A 19,073-nucleotide genomic window follows, 5' to 3' on the forward strand; every position below is an offset into this window, starting at 1 on the left:
GCAAAAAGCACGTTTGTTCAGCCATGGATGTTGCCAAAAGCAGGGACTTTTCTTGACCTGGAAAAATCCCTTACCTCTTGCTAGTCATGCTGGAAACAAATATAAAGGGCAGGGCGAGATCTTTTATGTTGTACAGGTGGCTTCATTGCACAAAGCTAAGTCTAGCACACACTTGTTTCATCTACTGAGTTTGATTTATGTACATTTAACACCCCCCCCCCCAAAGACAGGCTTCTTATTAATACATTTGCTCTTGATTGATACTGATTTCTATCCATCAAATTAAATGCCAATTCATGGTGGTAGAAGACTTTATTTAGAGGAAGGAAAATAAACTTACAATGCTTTTAAGAACAGTTCTGGCTTAAGGGTCAGTTTGCTTATAGAAACCATTGTTTTTCCTGAGGGCAGCTACTATTCCTCTGCTGAAAGACTGATACAGCTGCTCAAAACTGTTTCTCTTACATGTAAACAGCAAGAGCTTTCATTAGCATAACTTCCAACAAATAAAAAAAGACTATACAAAAATCCTGTATACAGTTCAAGGCCACAACCTACTGCTTTTCAATTTTCTAACACAATCTCCTTAAGTAGTAGTAGTTGATGACCACAACTGAGTCTGTATATAGACCTGATTATTTTTTTAGTTTTATCAAAAATAAACACAGCCATCAAAACAAGCCTTCAATTGAAGAAAGAACAGCCTTGGTGTTAAGTAGCTGTAGACAGCTCAAAGGAGACAGTTTGGTCTCAAAGTATCATGTCAAGAACCTCCTGCCAGCCTTTTTATAAATATTAGCACTACCGTCTTTCCTAAGGAGATCCAATGCCTGTTCACGTAGTTCAGGAGGGCACTGGGATCCAATGTGAAGGAGTACAAGGCAGCACTCCAGCACGTCGGGGAACGGGAAGACCTGGAAAAAAGGAACATGAGGTGATGTCTACTGTTTCAGTTATAATTGTTCAACTACAACATATTCAGGCAGCCAGCTCTGTAAAGCCCCTGCTTTGCAGTATTTTTGGAACAGATAGTCATGAGTCAGATGCATTTCTTTCTATTCTTCCAGTGCATTAGCTCACTGTTAACCAGGTTTGCCCCCTTCTTGCACAATAACCATGATTAACTTTAGTTATATTATCAACTTGAGAACACAGGCGATGAGACAGCCTAAGAAACATTGTTTTCAAACATGATATGTAGTTCCTACAGTTCCTAATCTATAAACGCCATTCTATACCTTACATTTCTGATTTCACTGTTTATCAAAACTGTTTTTGTATACATAATTCTAAGTAGCAAGGGATTACTTTTAAAATGCATGGGAGAGATTCATACAGAATATCTCATTGAGTTCTCCCATGCATGAGCTTTACCTATACTTTCCAACTGCACGGAGAAAGTTATGCTTGGGGGAAAAAAAAAAAAAAAAAAAAAAATCACTCTGGTGCCATGTGTCAATTCTCTCTCAAAATTGCCATAGGATCACAAAGAAAATCACTGTTCCTTACTTTCTGTATGAAAGGGATTCTGTGATGAGGCTGCCCTTACAAAAAGACTTGTCTTTTTCAGAACCACAATGCCTATTCCAAAAACTTACCTTTAAATTGTCTGGAAATTCTGCTAGTTTCTGCTTTGCTTTTAGAAGCTGCTTTGTTAGCTCAGGGAGTGTAATTGGTTCCTTTACTTCATCTTTACTGTCAAGGAAAGAGTAGGTGACATGAGTAAATGTTTTGCTTAAATGACTGCATAGCCTCCCTCCTGTACAGGAAACAGGAGAGAGTTGGACAAGTGTCATATGCTCCAGCTCGTTCTTGCCAAAGTCCCAAATAATTGTTCAACAAAGAGACAGACCTCTTAGATCATGCTTGTCCTTTTCATTATCCTCCCATTTTCAAGCTGCCCTGTTTATTCACTGTACCAACACACCCTGTGTTATCAGGAAGTTATTCAGATATAGTAAGTTTATGCACATGGTAGTTCAGCCCCAGGGAAATGCAAGACTTTCGAGCTGTATGTTGAAGTGTCCCTGGGTGACAAGCTTGAGATTAGAGGCAAAATGAGCTAAACGGGAAATTTGCTGCACAAACACACGCAAAAATCAGCATTGCTTAATCCATTCATTCATTCATGTTCTGAAGCTTACCCATTCATCTGGTTGCTGTCAGAGCATGGTTTGTCTGATTCAGTCTCTGAACTTTGCTGCAGGTTGCTTTCCTGGGTGCTTCCATTTGTGTTTTCCTGGAGGTTGTTCCTCTGCTGCTGATGCTGGCGGATCATATCTGCTAAAATCTGCTGGACCTCAGCTATATCTCTCTGGGTGTTCTGTAAAGCAGCAATCTCTTCTGAAAGAAGCACTTTGCAGCCTCTCAGTTTTGACTGTCTGTCTACCAAATCGACTGAGCTAGTTCTTGAGTCATTTTCTGTCTCACACCTACGAACTTCAGTTGTATTGCAGAGGTTTTCATCCATCTCAACTGCAGTTTGATCAGGAGTTTCTTCAGAGGAGGATTGACCTGAAACGTAACTCTTCTCAAGAGCTGTCTGCTCACTGGGACAGAGCACAGGATCCAAACCAGCCTTTTGCAAGACAAGGGAGTCTTTGGGTGGATTCCACCACAGGTCATACAGCAGTCCATAAGCCACAAAGCCCTCTAAACTTCTGCAAGCGTCCATGCTCTGAGAATTTGTACTGTCCAGTTTGTGTCTCAGGTTATCACAGCCTAATAATGAAAAAAGGATTACAAATTGTCTATAGATATTTCCAAAGGAAAAGACCAGATCTGGTAAATGAATAGCTATCCTGGAGACCCAAACCATAGATTTACTCAGATGCTGGCAGAGTGGTGCAGGAAGCAGAAAAGCAAAGGCAGACATTTTTGGCATCTTTTTAAACACAATACTCTGTTCTAGCTAGCATGAGACTGCATGTTCTCATCATCTACAGCAAACTTCCTTGGTCCCAAGCTGCACATCAAGTCACACAATCAAGATCTGCAAAATAAACACACTGCATACTCTGCAGGAATGAAGGGAAGGGCCAGTTGGAGTGATTTGTGACTATGAGATGAACACAGCTTTCCAATGTCCCCATCTGCCTTACAGAACAGAATTTGCTCAGTTTCTTACATCACCCACACCAGCTGACGCTGCTGAGCTTGCTTCCACAGTCAGGAATTTTGATCACCCAACAGCCCTTGCACTAGCCAAATGCCACTGGTTTCCATATATATGGGTATGTCTTGCTCCTTCCAAACATCATTATGTCTAGTAATATTAATGGACACACAGCTGTGCTAGCAAGGAAGATCCCCCTATCTGTGTCAGTGCCAGGACTAAGAGACTTACCTTCAGGAAGGATGATACTGCAAATCTCTTGCATCAGAGTGAAATTACCAGCATCATAACTGCGGCTCACAGCTCCAAGAATACTTTTCACTGCCTCATCCCAGGTAGCAGTGTGATAGCTCAGGGCTGCAAGGGTCAGGTCATGGGAGATATGGAAAAGCACCTACAGGAAGCACCAGAGAGCACGATTAATAGTTTTACTGCAACGTATGAATTACTCACAGCTTATGACCCTTGTGGAAGAGCCCAGAAGCACATGACTTAACCAAAAGCAATTTTAACAACAATGCAATTTACATAGTCTCCTTCATGCGGGAGTAGAGCACTTTTACATTACTTCTAACTGTAAAATCAGCAGCTGTGCTTGCACATGTCCTACTAAACAGATGAGAAGTGGGAGCACACCAAAGGTCAGTGACTCACTGCAGTCAGAGAGAAAAGCTGCAGGAGCACCCGTCTACGAACAGACCTTCTGGACTCAAGGATACTTCAACAACAAGCAGCCCTGCCTCTCCGAACAGTTCGACACAAACCCCTAAATCACTGCTAGAGACTACTCAGCTGTGCCAGTCACTCTCACCCAGCCAGCACATCTCAGTGATCTCAATGCTCATCACTGACACCGTACATCAGTTCTTACCCTGCACAGAAACAAATGCAGAAACAGACTGGTGCCTATGCAAGCCATCCCAGCTGCCTATCGTCTACTTCTCCCAGATTATAACCTCATCCTGCAGCAGGGTGCAGACATCAGTCCCCTGGGAATGGCTGGCACAACACCACAAAGTGGCTGCGTTTTACTGTGTATGCCATAGTGAGCCTTAATATGTATACAGATCTAAAGCCATTTACCTGCTTTGGGTGTGTGTTGCTGGTAGAAGGAGGATGCTCAATACTGCACAGCTGCTCCCATGCACATGTGGCTTGTTCAGTGCTGTCCATGCCCAATACATTCTGCCACACTTCTATCACCATGTCAAAAAATGAGGTCTCTCTGTTCAGCTCCCAGTTGTGATAACAGGGAGGCACGGGGCTCTTTCGATCAGAGGGATTTCTTTCACTAAGGCACTTGCAAAGCAGTTCATTAAGGCAGAAAACAAGTCTTTGTCCCTTTAACAAGGAAAAAAAAAAAGAAAAAAAAAAAGAGCACTGAACTGCTGCTAAAAAAAAACCCAATCCCTTACTGACCACAGCAGGTAGACAAATTTAAGAACATCATGGCTAGCAGTAGCTTGTTGATGATCGACTGTTTCACAACTGCACCTACCAAAGAACAATGCTGATAGGCTCATAGACTGTAAGGTCAGAAGGAAACCTCAGAACAAGCTAAGCTAGCCTTCTGCTTCTCAGTCCGCATGAAAACGGATTTTTGGATTAAGCCTCCAGCAGGTGGATTTACAGTTAGCTCACTTGTTCCTTTCATGTAAACAGTGAATACTTTCCTTCATTTCTTTCTTCTTATGATCAGTATTACATACCTAAAATAAAATCCCACTTTTCTCAACTACCTCTCATGTAACTAACAAGCATAGAGCCTATGTGCCTCCCCACCATGGGCCCTTTGCCTCTGCAAAGGCTCATGCTTTTTCATAGGCTCATTGCAATAAACTAGAAAAATATTTTGAGGCTAAACCAGCTCAAAAGACTACCTTGGACTATTAACATATGGGAAGTGGTGCCAGGTTCATCTGGAGAGAGACAATGTTAAAGAAAGCAGAAAGGAAACGACCAGACTCACAAATAAAGTTTTATGTTGCTGAAGGACTGCCTGAGCTCCCACCCAGTTCCTGGGTAACAGCAAGTCTTGGGCACATCTGAAAGACAAAGTTGCTGACAACTCCTCCTCTCCAGATATCAGTGCAAGCTCAGCAGCAGTTTTAAGGGATGTCACATCCCCCTTTTTTGCCAACACCTTAACTGCATCATAGGGTGAGGAAGCCCCCAAGTAACTGAAAAGAGATAAAAGCAAATTGACTTGATAGCACAAACATACAAATGAAGATAAACCTCTATTTTCCACAGGTTCTCAGAGCTCTCATCACTTTGTCTTACCAAAGTTTACTACAGCCATATGGTGCCTGATGTGATGCAAAGCTACAAAGGGAAAGTCACACAGCCTAAAAACCTCGACTGAAACCTCTGGTGGTGCGCATACCACGTACGGCTTGGATGAGAAATAAATAGATTCAAGAGACAAAGGTTATATGCAGTAGTTTATCCGTACTGCATTTCTCTGGATTTCATCTGAATCCTTTCCCAAGTGTGAAGACCCTCAAAAATGCCAGAACTGAAATCAGCATCAAGCAAAGGACACTATTCCAGCAAAATACTTCAAGTGTTAATATTAATTTTGGTAGTCACAAATTTGAAGCACTCTAGCTGGAGGAGGAGAACCCAGTGATTAGGATATTAGTGAGGGCCTCAAGAAACTCAAGATAAACTCTTGCACTGCACATTTCCAGTGGAAAGGTTGGAAACATCACACAGTCTTTTTGTATACATTCTAATCTTAGTCTTGCTAGACTAGATGGCTCTACTGTAGTATGGCATTTGGACCTTCTGCTCTGAACTGCCCTCTGGAGCTCCTAGAAGGAGTCCAGTGAGATCAGGCTGAGAAAGCACCTCAGACAAATAATGACCAGACCAGTTAACAGATTTCAGCTGCTACAAAACCAAGAACCTTCTTTTTTTCAGGCATGGAACCAAGTCTGTCTTCTACCCAGTAACACTCACCATTTGGCGGCCATGGAATAATGACCGTCTTTTTCTAACAGAGCTGCCCAACTGGTGTAGAGATCCCTCAGAACTGGATCTTCTGGACGCAACCTGGCCTTAGCAATTACAATTGCCTCCCTAATGCACATACGGGAAACCAGATACAAAAGTTAATTGACTGTGCACAAAAAGGAACCAAAATGTCAAATCTACCCCAATAGAAAACAAGAGCAAATCCTAAACATAAATATACAGCAACCTGTAAAAATGGTTCACTTTCAGGAGCTCCACAGCCTCATACACTTTATGTATGGACAGAAGATGGGAGGCAGCCTTCACATACTGCTCCTGGAAACACAGCTGCTTCGCAAAGGCTTCTACTGTCCAAACCCAGGCCTGATATCCAACTGCAAAAGAGAAGGCAGTACAATTGGAGGCAGAGTTTTAAAACTGGAAGAATTCCTGTGGGATGACATCATCACTGGTTTCTTCAACATGTACCCCTCCTCTGCCCCAGATTAGTTTCTTGTTTCTTAACCATCCCAATACAAGTCACTGAGTCAATGAAACAGCTAGGGCTTGAACATGACTGTAGGACTTCACTACCAGTAAAATAACTTAAAAGCACATTTAAACCAACAGCAAGCTGGAAGGACTGCTACATATTACAAAGAACCAACTTTGTACTTGGAAGGATGGGCCTGCTCCTTCAAGAAGTCCCAAAGGAAACCTCTCCATTTCCTGCTATCCCAACGTCAGGGTGCTTGTGGAAATGTCCAGGTTCTTTGTCATAAATAGGATATGTTTTGTGTTTGATTTCTGTTATCAGGCAGTTAAAGAAGCAACCTTCTTCCAGTCTGGAACAATCATGAGTTTCCAACTCAGAACAATCAGAATGAGGCTACGCTTGGCAGCTAATTCCATCTGCTTATGTGTTACAAGAACAAACATACCCATGGGCGAGATTGCTACTAGCTGGTCTGTTAGCTCTCCCCTCTCAGCGGCTGCCTGGAGGACACCCTTCATATCTCCTTTCCACAACATGAGCTGCTGAAAGAGCTCTGGATGCCCATTCTCCAAGTGTTGTTTTCCTGTTGGAAGCAAACACACTTCTATCAGCATGAGTGCAATAGCATTTTTTGCCATAGAAAAATAACTTGGCAAAAGTGAGATTATTCAAGCTCAGGGTATTGCAGGTTTGCATCTGGAAGACGTAAAAACTATTTGGGAAAAATACGTCTTTTCTTCTTTTCACACAGAACTGCATTCTTAATCCTACATTTTAATCCACAGTAAAGAAAGTTCAAATATTTTTCCCAATTTGTTTTCTCCTTGAATGTTAACAGTTATGATGGACATACTGTCAAAGTGGATTCATTATTCCACTTACCTTCCACATCAATCATCTTGTGCAGAGAAGCCCTGTCTGTGAACAGCCCCAAGTGGATGCGATCCTTGAGGTCAGGGGACACATCTTCATTATTATCTGAACCAGATATAAAGAATGTATGTTTAAGATTTGGTACAACACTGGGAACTGCCGAGTCACTGTACCACTCCATTACACTCACTAGCAATGCTTATATCTTCTACTTTCTTTCCTGTATAGCAGATTTAACAATTTGCAGATCTACACTTAGAACTTACTAAGTTTGGTTAGAAGGACCATGTTTGTGCAGAACATTTACTCTAAATCAAACATAACACGTTCCTTTACATGCTCTAAAGAACAATACTGTGAGAATACAAACATCTCCCTCATGGCTTATTTTCTCCTGCCCATATTATACTTTCAAAGGTGAAAAACACTTTGCATGTATGCAGACAATTCTACCCTATCTCCACAACATAGGATCCTACTCAAAACTTGTCTGGAGTAGCTACAGAGTGCTGAAACACTGCAAGAGAAGTTAGGTAAGAGACCACAGCTAGTCACACATTTTGATAAAGGTAAGGATTTTAAAAAAATGATGCCTAGTGGTCAAAGTCAAGTCCTTGGACACATGCTTCTGAATACTTTAGAGCACCTACCCTTTAAGTATTTTAGTTTTAGACTGATACCTTTGGTTTTCAGACATGCAGCCAGCCTCAAGCAGTCCTCATGCAATTCATCTTTTGATCTGTGATCCATGAATGTGCTGAAGGGTAGAATAGAACGAGGCTTCCTCTTCTTCAGAGAAGCATCAGAAGCTGAAAAATCAGACACATTTTAGTCACTGCTGCATGGTTACAAGTCTCCTACAGCAGAACTCCCCAACGTATTCCAAAACCCCCTCTTCCTCACACAGGAAAACAAAAACCAGATGCTCAAGTGCCACATGCATCTCCATTATGACAACTCTGACTTCTGAATACTGATCGCTTTGCATATTTTTCTGCCCATCTTGCCTGGAATGAAACTAGCAACTAAAAGGCAATATCAAAGCCCACATTAAACAACTACTCAATTGACCTGACAAGCAGGGCAAATAAAAGAAGCAGCAATTTAAAACGTTTAAGAGATGTTAAAAGCATGCTCTTCTTTCTCTGGCACTTATTTGGTGTCACATTAGGAAGGGAAGCTGCAGCCAAACAGAAGTCTAGAATGAGGAACTCTGCCTTGATGCAGGATTGTTAAAAAGTCCCTGAAACATACTAACTTGGTTTCTCTTTAGGCAGATCCTTTTTCACAGGAGTGGCTTTCTGGGTCACAAAAGGCTTTGGCAAGCTGAATGAAGAACAATCATATGTAGATGAAAATGTATCCTTGGACACTGTGGAGTTAAGTGATAAAACAAGTGATAAAAAAAGGAAAAACAATACATGAAAAAGCCCATAGCAGAATACTTGACATATTCACATTCTATTACATTCATTTTGAAATATACAGAAACCAAGCTTTGCTTTGCCATAGAACTTGATAGCTTTTTAGGGAAAGGCAATACTAAGAAAACATTACAGAACTGTCAGAAAGCTAAATAAGATGTCAACAGACACTAACAAACATCCACCAGTATTGTAAAATTTATCACCAGAAGGCAACACTGATCAAAAATGACATTGTTTCAATCCAAACACAGTAACTTTGTTCATTAGGCCAGAATGTTCTTATTTAAAGACAATTAGTCCTGAACTAGTTTAGAAAATTATGAAAGGCATTCCAAAACTGTATTTCCTTCAAGTGGACTATTTCAATAAAACCGTATTATGACAAAATCTGCATGAAAACATTAAGCTTGGTGATGCTCTGAGGGCTAAACAATCTGGGAACCATTGAACTAAGATGATTTGATTATTACCAGTTGTGGAGACTTTATCAGGCAACTCTGCCTTCTGAGCTGCTTTTTCTCCTTCATGGTCTGACACTCCATTTTCCTCTAGCAACATTTCCTTCCCGCTCTCATCTCCATTCATGGTATCACTTAGATCCTGCTTGGCTGGACTCTTTTCTATAGGCTTTTTCTTCTTTTTGGTTTTGACTTTTGGTTGCATACTTCTTTTTTTCTCTAATTCTATACTCTTTTTGCCTGTAAAAGTTTGCAAAAGTTACCCTGATAATATCTGTAGAGATTTTTAGTGTATTAGCTGTCTGTCTCTGAAGTTCAACATTTAGTTTCCAAATAAGGATACAACTCAATTTAAACCTAGACACAGTTTATTCCTGAAGAGGTAGCAGGCAGATTTGGAATTCAGCATAAAAACTTACCATACCATTTCCATGTGGCAACCCTCTATTTCCCAGCTCCAACATTATCTTCAGGAAAGGATCTTCTGTTTGAATATACTTACCCTGAGGAGGCCGTGTATGCTCCTGCTTTGAGATGTGCCATTTGTGAACAGAAAAATCATCTGCTCCTGTATAAACAGAATCTGAATCCACTGGTGACCACTGGACACTCAGTAGCCTGCCCTGGTGCCCTCGGTAGTTGCAGAGTGGCTCTTCCTTCATAACATCCCATACCTTATAAACAAGAAAGAAATCCAATTACTCAGAAAGTCTCATCTTCCCCTAATACTCTGCATTTTCTCTTCAGTGATTTGCACTTATAGGTATTTCAAATACCAACATGCAAATGGAGAAAATTCAGGTCTTCCTTTGTTTGCATCAATACATTTGCATAACATCCTTCTTTTTTAAGGATCCAAAAGTGCTAATATGAAAACGATAGTGACTGGACTTACAAATCAATTTGCAAGTCGCAAAAACATACGGATACCTGCATATCAGGTATCCAGAACCAGGAGATGGTTACCAAGGGTAAATTTGCAGTACTTCAGTAGTTTATCTCACAAGAAAAGCTTTGCTGTTTAGTCATATTGGTTCTAAAACACTGTAGAATGGATGATTTGAAACTAAAAGAAATATATTTCTGAGTGTCTGTGGAACAATACCTGTGCCGTGCCATCATAGCAAGCAGATACCAATCTTCCCTCATGGTGGGGGCTCCAAGACAGACTTGTGATTTTAGCTGTGTGCCCAGCCAGAGTTCGAAAAGGCTCTGTTATTGTCAAAGGACTTTCTGAAGAGCTCTCTGAAAGAAAAACAGAAGGATCAAGTATGGCCAGCAAGACAAACTGGCAGTAAACCATAACAAGATGCCAAGACTTGGAATATAATCTGCAAATGGTTACCTACGACGCTCTTCAGATTATGCACATAAATAGTGGCATTGATTGAGCCTGAAGCTATCAAGTAACTCAGCTCTGGCTGGCTCCCATGCTCATGATGCCAACGAATAGCATTAATCAGTTTATGATGCTGCTGGATAGTGCAGAGCAACTTCAAGTTTGGTGCCTGAAATATTTCAATTGAGCTGAAATGTAAGAAAAACAGTGTAAGAATTCCAGTAGTCAGTGAAAATGGGAATTTTTTTTGTTACCCTGCATGAGCAGAATTACAGGACATGAAATAGAGTAACTAAATGAGTTTTTCTTTTTTGGATTCAATTCAAACCTTCGTTTAGTACATCAGCAAAAGTGCATTTCAACTGTGAGTGGATCCTTGAAAAATAATTTAACATGATGATATGGATCCTCCATGCCAAGAGCAGCTAAACCAAATAACAGCAAGAAGTGCTGTATTATCACAATTCAAATACCTTGGCAGTGAAAGAACAGAGGCAAACCAGGGCAACAAAAAGTACTTTTGCTTCACTACAGTGATTCTAGTCAAGATCAGCACATACACCACCTTGACCTAGAAGTGAAACATACCCATCTTCATTGCCAAGAGCCAAGAGTTTGCCATCTGGTTTCCAGCTGATCTCTGTACGCGCAGGCAGTTTGTGCTGTAGAAAGGAGACACAACTATTGCCAAAACCTCTGAAATCTCTCTCACATACATTCAACAGAGCAAGACTGGCAACTGGACAGAGTTGCAATTAGTCTACAAAATGAAAGTCACAAAAGGGTCCATTGCTTTTGTAGCAGTGACATAAGCTTGAGCAATTAAGAAAGACTGAATGAACTGATACAAGAACCAGTGATTATTTTTATCAGTTCAGTGGAATGTCTCAAAGGAAGTTTGTCTGGATTCCCGTAGGACCTTGATGCTTGATCTCCTTATGCTCCTTGGAAAGCCCCAGATGCAAGCAAATTCTATCATATTTCAAAAGAAATCAAAGTTTACTTGTAATTATTTCTGTTCTAATTCAGATGAAAGTTACTCACAGTTTACAATTTAGATGCCTAAAAATGATCGTTTCATTGCCTGTGACATTAGTCTCTCGATCCCCAGTGAGTCTTCTATTCAAGTAAGAAGCTAAAACCCAGCTAATACAAATCAATATAGTTTGATTGACTTCAGTTGACTTATGCTGACTTAAAGCAACTGAAGATCTAACCCACTTCATTTATTTTGTACTTTCAACTAAGAAATGACTGATCATACTTGCAAATATGTTATGGTCAGTTATCACCAAACACTCTGCACTAGCTGCAGTGTAAATGGAAAGAGACTCCTGCAACATCATGACTGCCTTTACTGCAAAATTTATTTAAAAAAGAAAATAGTTAACATTTGAAATGAGAACTAGAGAAGTTGAGGTAGTTAACTCATGCATGCCCACTATGGGATCTAAGCTATGACATTATTCAGGATATTACTTTAAGTGCATTGAAACTGGAAAGCTCTGTATGAACTAATTATTTTAAACAGCCATGCACAGCCTTAAAACCCCAGACCCTATACTTCAATTTAACTTTTCCGGTTAAGTAAATTACACAGCAGAAACCTAAGTAACTGATGCCAGGAGCCGATGTGCCATGTTGACATTGGGGGGAAAAAAAAGACCCTTTTTCAGAGGCAAACACATAAACAGCTTAAATAGCTCGAGTCAGTAAGTGTCACTGAAGTTCATCTGTGGAGACTGCAGGTTTCAAATTTTCTATTTATTACAGATTCATCATGAAGGCAAAATCAGAAACCTACAACTACAAGGCCATAGAAACTATGACACGGTTATCATGAATCCATAAAAAAACCCCCTCAAAATCATACTCACTTTGATTGAATTAGTGTCTCGGATGACTTTGTTGATGTCATTTGCCTCTCCATTAAGCTTCCAGGGGTTGTGTTGAAAAACAATACCTTCTCCAGCACAACTATACAAAGTTACAGAGGGCTGTTCACCTTCTCCTCCTATCCAACAGAGTAAAAAAGCTAAATATACTATGTTCTTCATCAGTCTTCCCAGAAGTAACCACTCCCACTATACATCAAAACATTATTTTAAAAGGCTATACATGCTTCAATTGCCTGTGATCCAGCAGCAAGAAATTCTAACAATACAGTCCTCTGAAAGGACCTCTCATTTCTACCAACAGATCTCTCCATAGCACAATCACTTCAAGCATTAAAATTCCCTTTAAAGTTTGGTGCTCAAAAAAATTCAAGTTGTGCAAGAAGAGCTAACGGAGCTGTTCTGGTTAGTTCAAATGGTAGAAACATAATTCTGGAGCTAAGGAACCCATACTTGATCCGACGCAGTTACTACAGGAAGCCCGTGCAGACACTTATTGGTCTGTAATACCCTGAAGTAAGTGCAGAGGTGTGGTACACCACTCCCACCTATTTCCTGAAGCTACTAGAATTCAAAAACTAGAAGAGATTGTTTTGCCCCCTTGCAAAACTATTAACAATTCCTCAAGCAGAATGCATTATTAGCTGCTAGAGAGGATTGCTACCAAGCAAACGGGGTTCCTTTTCCTAAGAAGGGAGGGCATACTAACTTCATGGCATCTGTGTGCTCTGCATGGATGTTCTGCTTTGTGACAAGGCACTGGAAGACTCACCAGAAGACAGAGGAGGAGTTGGAGGCCCCCAGGCTAATGTGTATACAGTCTTCTTGTGGTAACTACTGGAGATCTGAGGTGGCTTATTCTTAGCACTGGGCAGGAAGATAAGGAAGCAGGGTTAGCCGGATTTCAGCAAAGGGAAATTAAAAAAAAAAGAAAGAAATCAAAGCGATGTATTTCCAGTGGTGAAAATGGACACCAGATACTTTAACATACTAAAGCCACGGCTCAACGAAGCCTTCTTTAACATCTCCTGTAGGACACTACTAAAATCGTAACAAAACTGTCCTGATGACCTTCACCTACATGTTGCTTTTCATTCTCTGAAAATGTCTTTCTGGCTAAAATTTTCCTTGACTGATGTCCTCCCACAAGGTGATCTCTGGTCATGCAATTTTAAGTTTACCGTATGCAAAGATTACCTTAGAAGCTACCAGACGTAATGGAAAGATTAAAAGATGCACTGAAAACCCAACTGTTCGCCTAGTTTTAATTTAATCCTACTCTTGTCTAACAGTAGAGATATATCTCGGGAAAGACCACACCACCTATGCATGGTAACATAAGAGCAGGACCTGACACTAATGAATTTGAAAGCTACTTTCTCACCTGCTGGAGAAGGTGTCAAATATGCCAACTTTTCCATCATCTGTTCCAAAAGCCAAGCAGCCTTCCTTAGTTGGATGCCAGGATAACTACAAGCAAAATAGAGAGAGACCAGTAAGGACACAAGCTACAGACACTTGATTTCTAAATAATAAACAAAAGGAAAACATTGAAACTGATAAGCAAGCACCACCCCTTATACCCACCCTTCCAACTACAGCCACTGGATCACTCGGCTATGAATATCAAAGGCTCTCCCCCTACCAGCTGTAGTGGGATGAAAGAGACTAATATCATTAAAATGCTGTTTGACATCTGCATTACAAAATAGAAATGGAGAATATGGCAGGATGGTGAGAAAACTTTTGCTGCTAACAAGAATAACTACCGTGTTTTACTGCTGCCAGCAATATTACCAGACAGTAGGCCCTGGCCAACCACTGGTTAAACCCAAACTGAAGACATCCATATCGGTTTTTGTGAGTGTCAAACTTCCTAGCAGAGCAAGGGCAACCATGGATTAAGCAAAGAAGGAGGATAAAAGTGCAAAAGTAATGTAACAGCCAGCTGGACTCCAGCTGATTTTCATTAGATCTAATGCAAGCATCCAGGGTTGTAAAAAGGTCTAAAAATTTGTTGCCAGATTCTAAAATGTATACCGAAAGAATCAAGTACAAAAGGAACAACTTGGCTTTATATAATTTTAGTTGGGAAAAAACTTTTTCAGAGTGAAAGAAAAATATTCTTGAAAAAAAAAAAAAGGAGCGAAAAGAGACAAGAAAAAAAAAGGGGAATCAAAAGCGCACTTACTGCTGTAACCTTGGACTTTATGCTTTGCCAGAAGGTTTTAACATCATAAATATTGTTCATGGACAAAGTATTCCACACTCGGATCATGCTGTCTCCAACACCGATGGCAAGGCAGCCTGTGTCCACAGGGGAGAAGGCAAGACTATAGACAAATCCCCCAAGCGAGGGCATAGTCCAGCTACAATCGAGAGTTGATAGGTCCCAGCACTTCACCTGAAGAATATTTAAGGAACAAGGAATGGTTAAATGTAGAGTGACTGGCATGACAAGGAAAAAAAAGCTTGAATGGGATGAAGAATCAAAGGGTCAAATTTAAGGCTTGAGATAGTATGTGATCTGCACCCAGAGGATTACACGTCACAGACAGGGCTGCAATAGTTGGAAGACTGTAATGGAGTGGACAAAATGATTATACTTTAATACTATGGTCCTCTTCTGACTTGAAAATAGGATGCGCTCTGCTGCCTGTAAAAGGCAAAAACTTAAAAAAAATAGATGCTTTAGTTTGTACAAGTAAATTATTTTAAGAAGGAAAAATAGGCCTTTTTAAAATAAAACATCCAGGAAAAAGAGATGGTAAGCTCCCTGTATTAAATGCTTACCATTCAAGTCCAGAACGTCATAACCATTCACTCCACCATGGTAAGAGCTTGAGCTTATAAACTAACAAAAATATATACAACCTGTGCTCAGAACACATTTTAAGCAATGATGTTATAAAACGCTGCAATAAACCCACTTTAGGAGAAAACTTGTGGCCCTAAAAGGGGTAGGGTCAGTCAAACTGTATATGTACAGCTGTTTTTATGCTAATTTCATAAATGGTTCTTACATCTCTGTCCATTGAAATGGAAAAAAGGAGCTCTTTGTCTTGAAGCTTCACAGAACTCAGATTGAACACAATACGGGAGTGATTTTGTCCTTCTGAAGATCCTAAAAGAGTCCACTTGCGTTTTCCAGATTGGCTCAAATCCCAGAGTAGCAGTTCTCCTCTGTGAAATTTAAAGTGTGTACTTCATTGTTCACTTCAAAAGAATACTATAGGCTATATATAGACTATATCACATCTATATATACTGCAAGTACAAGAGTAATACAGCTAGACACACATCCACTACATGTGCCTATACACAGATACACACACACAAATGCCACCCTACAAATGATATCCATAGTTAACGACACGGAAAACTGACATGTCATTTTCTCCCAGTAGATGGGCAAAACCACAATTAGTACCGTTAGCAGTCAATATTCAGTTAGATTATCAGACAAATTATGGGACAAATAGTAGTTTTCTAGAAGTCTAAACTCCCACTTTAACTCTTGGCCTGTCTTCTCTCCAGTTATACTGGGAAGGAAGGAGGAAGGGGGTGTCAATGTCTCCTACCCAGTTCTTCCTTAAGTATCAAATGAATCTGCAGTTACTGATGGTACCCAGGCTGCTGTGTGCCCTGCTTACCCAAAACAGCTGGATACAATTTCTGTGGAACGACCAGAAGGCCAGTGAACAGTCAGCCAAATGCGCTCTTTAACAGCAGGATCAACAGCTCCACCTCTTCTCTTTGTGGGTGGCAACTTCAAAGTCATTACACCTATGGAACGAAGAGGGATCATCTAGACCTAGTACATCAAAATCCTCTGAGAGAAAAAGAAGTCCTGTGAATTTGAAGCTTTAAGTATACTCCTCATGCTTTAAACTATCAGGGTAGCAAATGAAGGCTGCAGTTAGAGAAGAACTCTTCCACCACATTGTTATTGTTTATCTCACATTATTAATTTTACTTACTTCTGCCTCTAGTACAGCTCCATATTCGTATGGTCTGATCTTTGCTTCCCGAAGCCAGGTAACAACCTTTCTTCATGGCTGTGCTCTGTGTCAGCTCCCCATTTGGAACTTCGCCTTCCTCTGAAGGAACTACTGAATACCATTGAAGTCATGTTACTACACTTTAAAATTCAAAGCTTTCTAAAAATTTAACTGAAAATATATTGCTCTGTATCAGAACATACTTTAATTGAACTTATTGGTTGCCTTTGATTAGCTACTTAATGACTTTCTATGAATAAGGAATTCAATTCTCTAGAAAGACATTTACATGAACTAAAAATCACTTCACAAACTATTAATCAGTTCTACATACCTTGGAGCTCATCTTGCCAAGCAGGTAACCTTTCTTCACCAGGCACAGGACACCAGGCCAGACAATGTATTTCATCATCATGGCCTCTTAGCCGATGAAGAACTTCTCTTTTCCTGCTGATATCAATTATAACCACCATGCCATCCTTGTAGCTAAAAATGGAGACTTAAATTAATGAAGAGATTCTTGGGTCCTTGTGGAATAATACCTGACTCGATTTCCAAGCTCTTTACCAGGATGACTATCTCTGTATGGCAGACAGAGAAGCCAAATCACAAGCAGCACTGGGACTAGCAGACTAATGGTCAATGGGAGCTCCAGTACAGCACTGGTGTACCAGCAGCTGCCTTTTCAAGAAATGCAACCAGTAGTACATTTGGCTTCAAGAATGACAGTAATTCACTAGTAATACAGCTTTCAGAGACTTAAAAAACTACAGTGGCTTTTATACAAGGAAAACTTTTCCCTTCATCACAAATCACTTTCATTCCTTCCCTCTTGTGTTCTCCTTCAAGAGAACTGTATCATTAAGTCTAAGGGGCTTTCACGTTCCTTCTCTGTTCAGTACAGCCTTGGGTATCCAAAGGACTGGAACTGCAGTGGTTGACAAAGGCCTAGTCAAACTAAGAAATTCTTTTCAGATGAAGTAACCTATAATGTGGCAAACACCAGTCAAGTCTAATTAAAAAATAACAGTTTTAAGAAATTTCAAAGATTCAAACCAAATCTGGATGCTTACATTGTTATGGATTCTTACGTTTTGCAGGTCTATCAAATCTAAATGTTATTTCTGAATGAAGAAAAATCCAGAAGAAAATAACCTTGCAATTGCGTAGCAAAAATTCACAGTAAGGTTCTCTCAGCAGAAGAATGGAAAACAAAATGTAATGAATATTTACCCAATTGCTACCAGGTTTTCATGGTGAGGAGAACAAGTGAGACAAAAAATTGTCCGAGGCTCTGGGAAGAACTGCTGGCTGTCACTTCTGTTATGCCAGTAACAAACAATTATACCTTTTTCATCACCGGATACAATCAAATCTTTCACAAGAGGTGACCAGTGCAATGCTGAGATGGTGTTCTGAAGAAAGAGAATCGAATACATTTAAGGCTGTCTTACCACCACCTAACACAGAATAACAGGCAGAAAATAATCTGCGAGTACTCCCCAGCATCAGTTGAATCAGTTCTAAAGCGTTTCAGTTCTTTTGGGCTTTGGCACGATTGACGTATTTGCCAATATGCTGCCCTGAGAGACAGTAACTGTTCAAATATACGTCCTTAGTCTGCCCTGTGTGGAACAATAACTTGACGAAAAGACGAAAGTGAGCTGGGTTAAGCGGCAACGAGTTTGCACTGTAAGCGCACTCGCTTACTGAGGCTTTGATGGTAACCAACAGCTTATTAAGGTGATGTAACAACGCTGCAGACCTCAGGCTAGAACAAGGAGCTGGCCAGAAGCGTTCAACGGTTTTCATTTCACCGGGTTTGAACGTCACCTTTGGCGAAAGTAACGTCACCCTGCTTTGTGTGCCAGACCTGAAGAAACCCACCTGGTGCAGGCTGTACCCCGCCACCGGAGCCAGGGCCTCCGCGTCCCAGATTTTGACGCTCCCGTCGTCGGAGCTGCTGGCGCAGAGGCTGCTCTGCCCGGGGCAGCGGCAAAACGCGAACCCGGAGATCCTGTCCGTGTGCCCGATGAGCTCTCCTGCACCGACAGCAAGAAAACGCCATGGGAACCCCCTCCCCCCCGCCGGGACCGCAACGGCACCTTCCTCAACCCGCCCCCCCCACCCCCACCCCCATCCTCCTCCTCCTCCCCGGGGTTCCCGCCGCCCCACACGTGCCCGAGCGGCTGCCGGCGGCCCCGCGGGGCCGGGGCGCTCGTATAAAACGTGTCTGTGTGTGTGTGGAAGGGGGGGGAGGTTAGTGAGGGTCGTCCGCGGGCCCGGTGTCCCCGCCGGCGTGGGTTGTAGCGGTACCGTAAAACGCGGGTGCGGCGCCGCCGCCGACATCCAGCAGGCAGACGCGGTGCCTCGCCGCGAAACCGAAGAGGCGGCCATCGCTGCTGGCGTCGCTGCAGCGGCTGCTGTACCAGTTGGGCGAGGCGGGCAATACGCGCACCCCCGCCGCCGCCGCCATCGCTCCCGCACCGCTCCGCTCCGCCTCGCCTCAGG

The 19,073-nt window shown here is 41.5% G+C and overlaps 1 protein-coding gene across 4 annotated transcripts; it reads right to left on the minus strand.

The window, feature by feature from the left end:
• Positions 1 to 293: 293 nt before the first annotated feature.
• On the minus strand, positions 294 to 19,064 carry GEMIN5 (gem nuclear organelle associated protein 5). Of its 4 annotated transcripts, none has more exons than XM_052816304.1 (28): positions 18,879 to 19,064; positions 18,450 to 18,604; positions 17,796 to 17,977; positions 16,897 to 17,048; positions 16,542 to 16,670; positions 16,215 to 16,347; positions 15,585 to 15,744; positions 14,753 to 14,965; positions 13,946 to 14,031; positions 13,334 to 13,428; positions 12,544 to 12,680; positions 11,255 to 11,328; positions 10,673 to 10,854; positions 10,433 to 10,572; positions 9,830 to 10,001; positions 9,340 to 9,567; positions 8,701 to 8,814; positions 8,123 to 8,251; positions 7,452 to 7,547; positions 7,015 to 7,152; positions 6,321 to 6,468; positions 6,080 to 6,199; positions 5,085 to 5,295; positions 4,199 to 4,456; positions 3,347 to 3,509; positions 2,145 to 2,721; positions 1,599 to 1,695; positions 294 to 914 (listed from the first exon to the last, which is right to left on the minus strand). In XM_052816304.1, exons 1-28 carry the CDS (start codon positions 19,036 to 19,038, stop codon positions 759 to 761), a joined length of 4,605 nt encoding a protein of 1,534 aa, XP_052672264.1. In that variant the 5' UTR covers positions 19,039 to 19,064; the 3' UTR covers positions 294 to 758. The 4 variants fall into 4 exon arrangements, with proteins under 4 accessions (XP_052672264.1, XP_052672265.1, XP_052672263.1 ...); XM_052816305.1 differs by having other exon boundaries at positions 12,544 to 12,677; positions 16,542 to 16,673; XM_052816303.1 differs by having other exon boundaries at positions 16,542 to 16,673.
• Positions 19,065 to 19,073: the final 9 nt, after the last annotated feature.

This window comes from Harpia harpyja, chromosome 20 (assembly GCF_026419915.1).
Source record: "Harpia harpyja isolate bHarHar1 chromosome 20, bHarHar1 primary haplotype, whole genome shotgun sequence".
In the NCBI taxonomy this organism is placed as follows: domain Eukaryota; kingdom Metazoa; phylum Chordata; class Aves; order Accipitriformes; family Accipitridae; genus Harpia; species Harpia harpyja.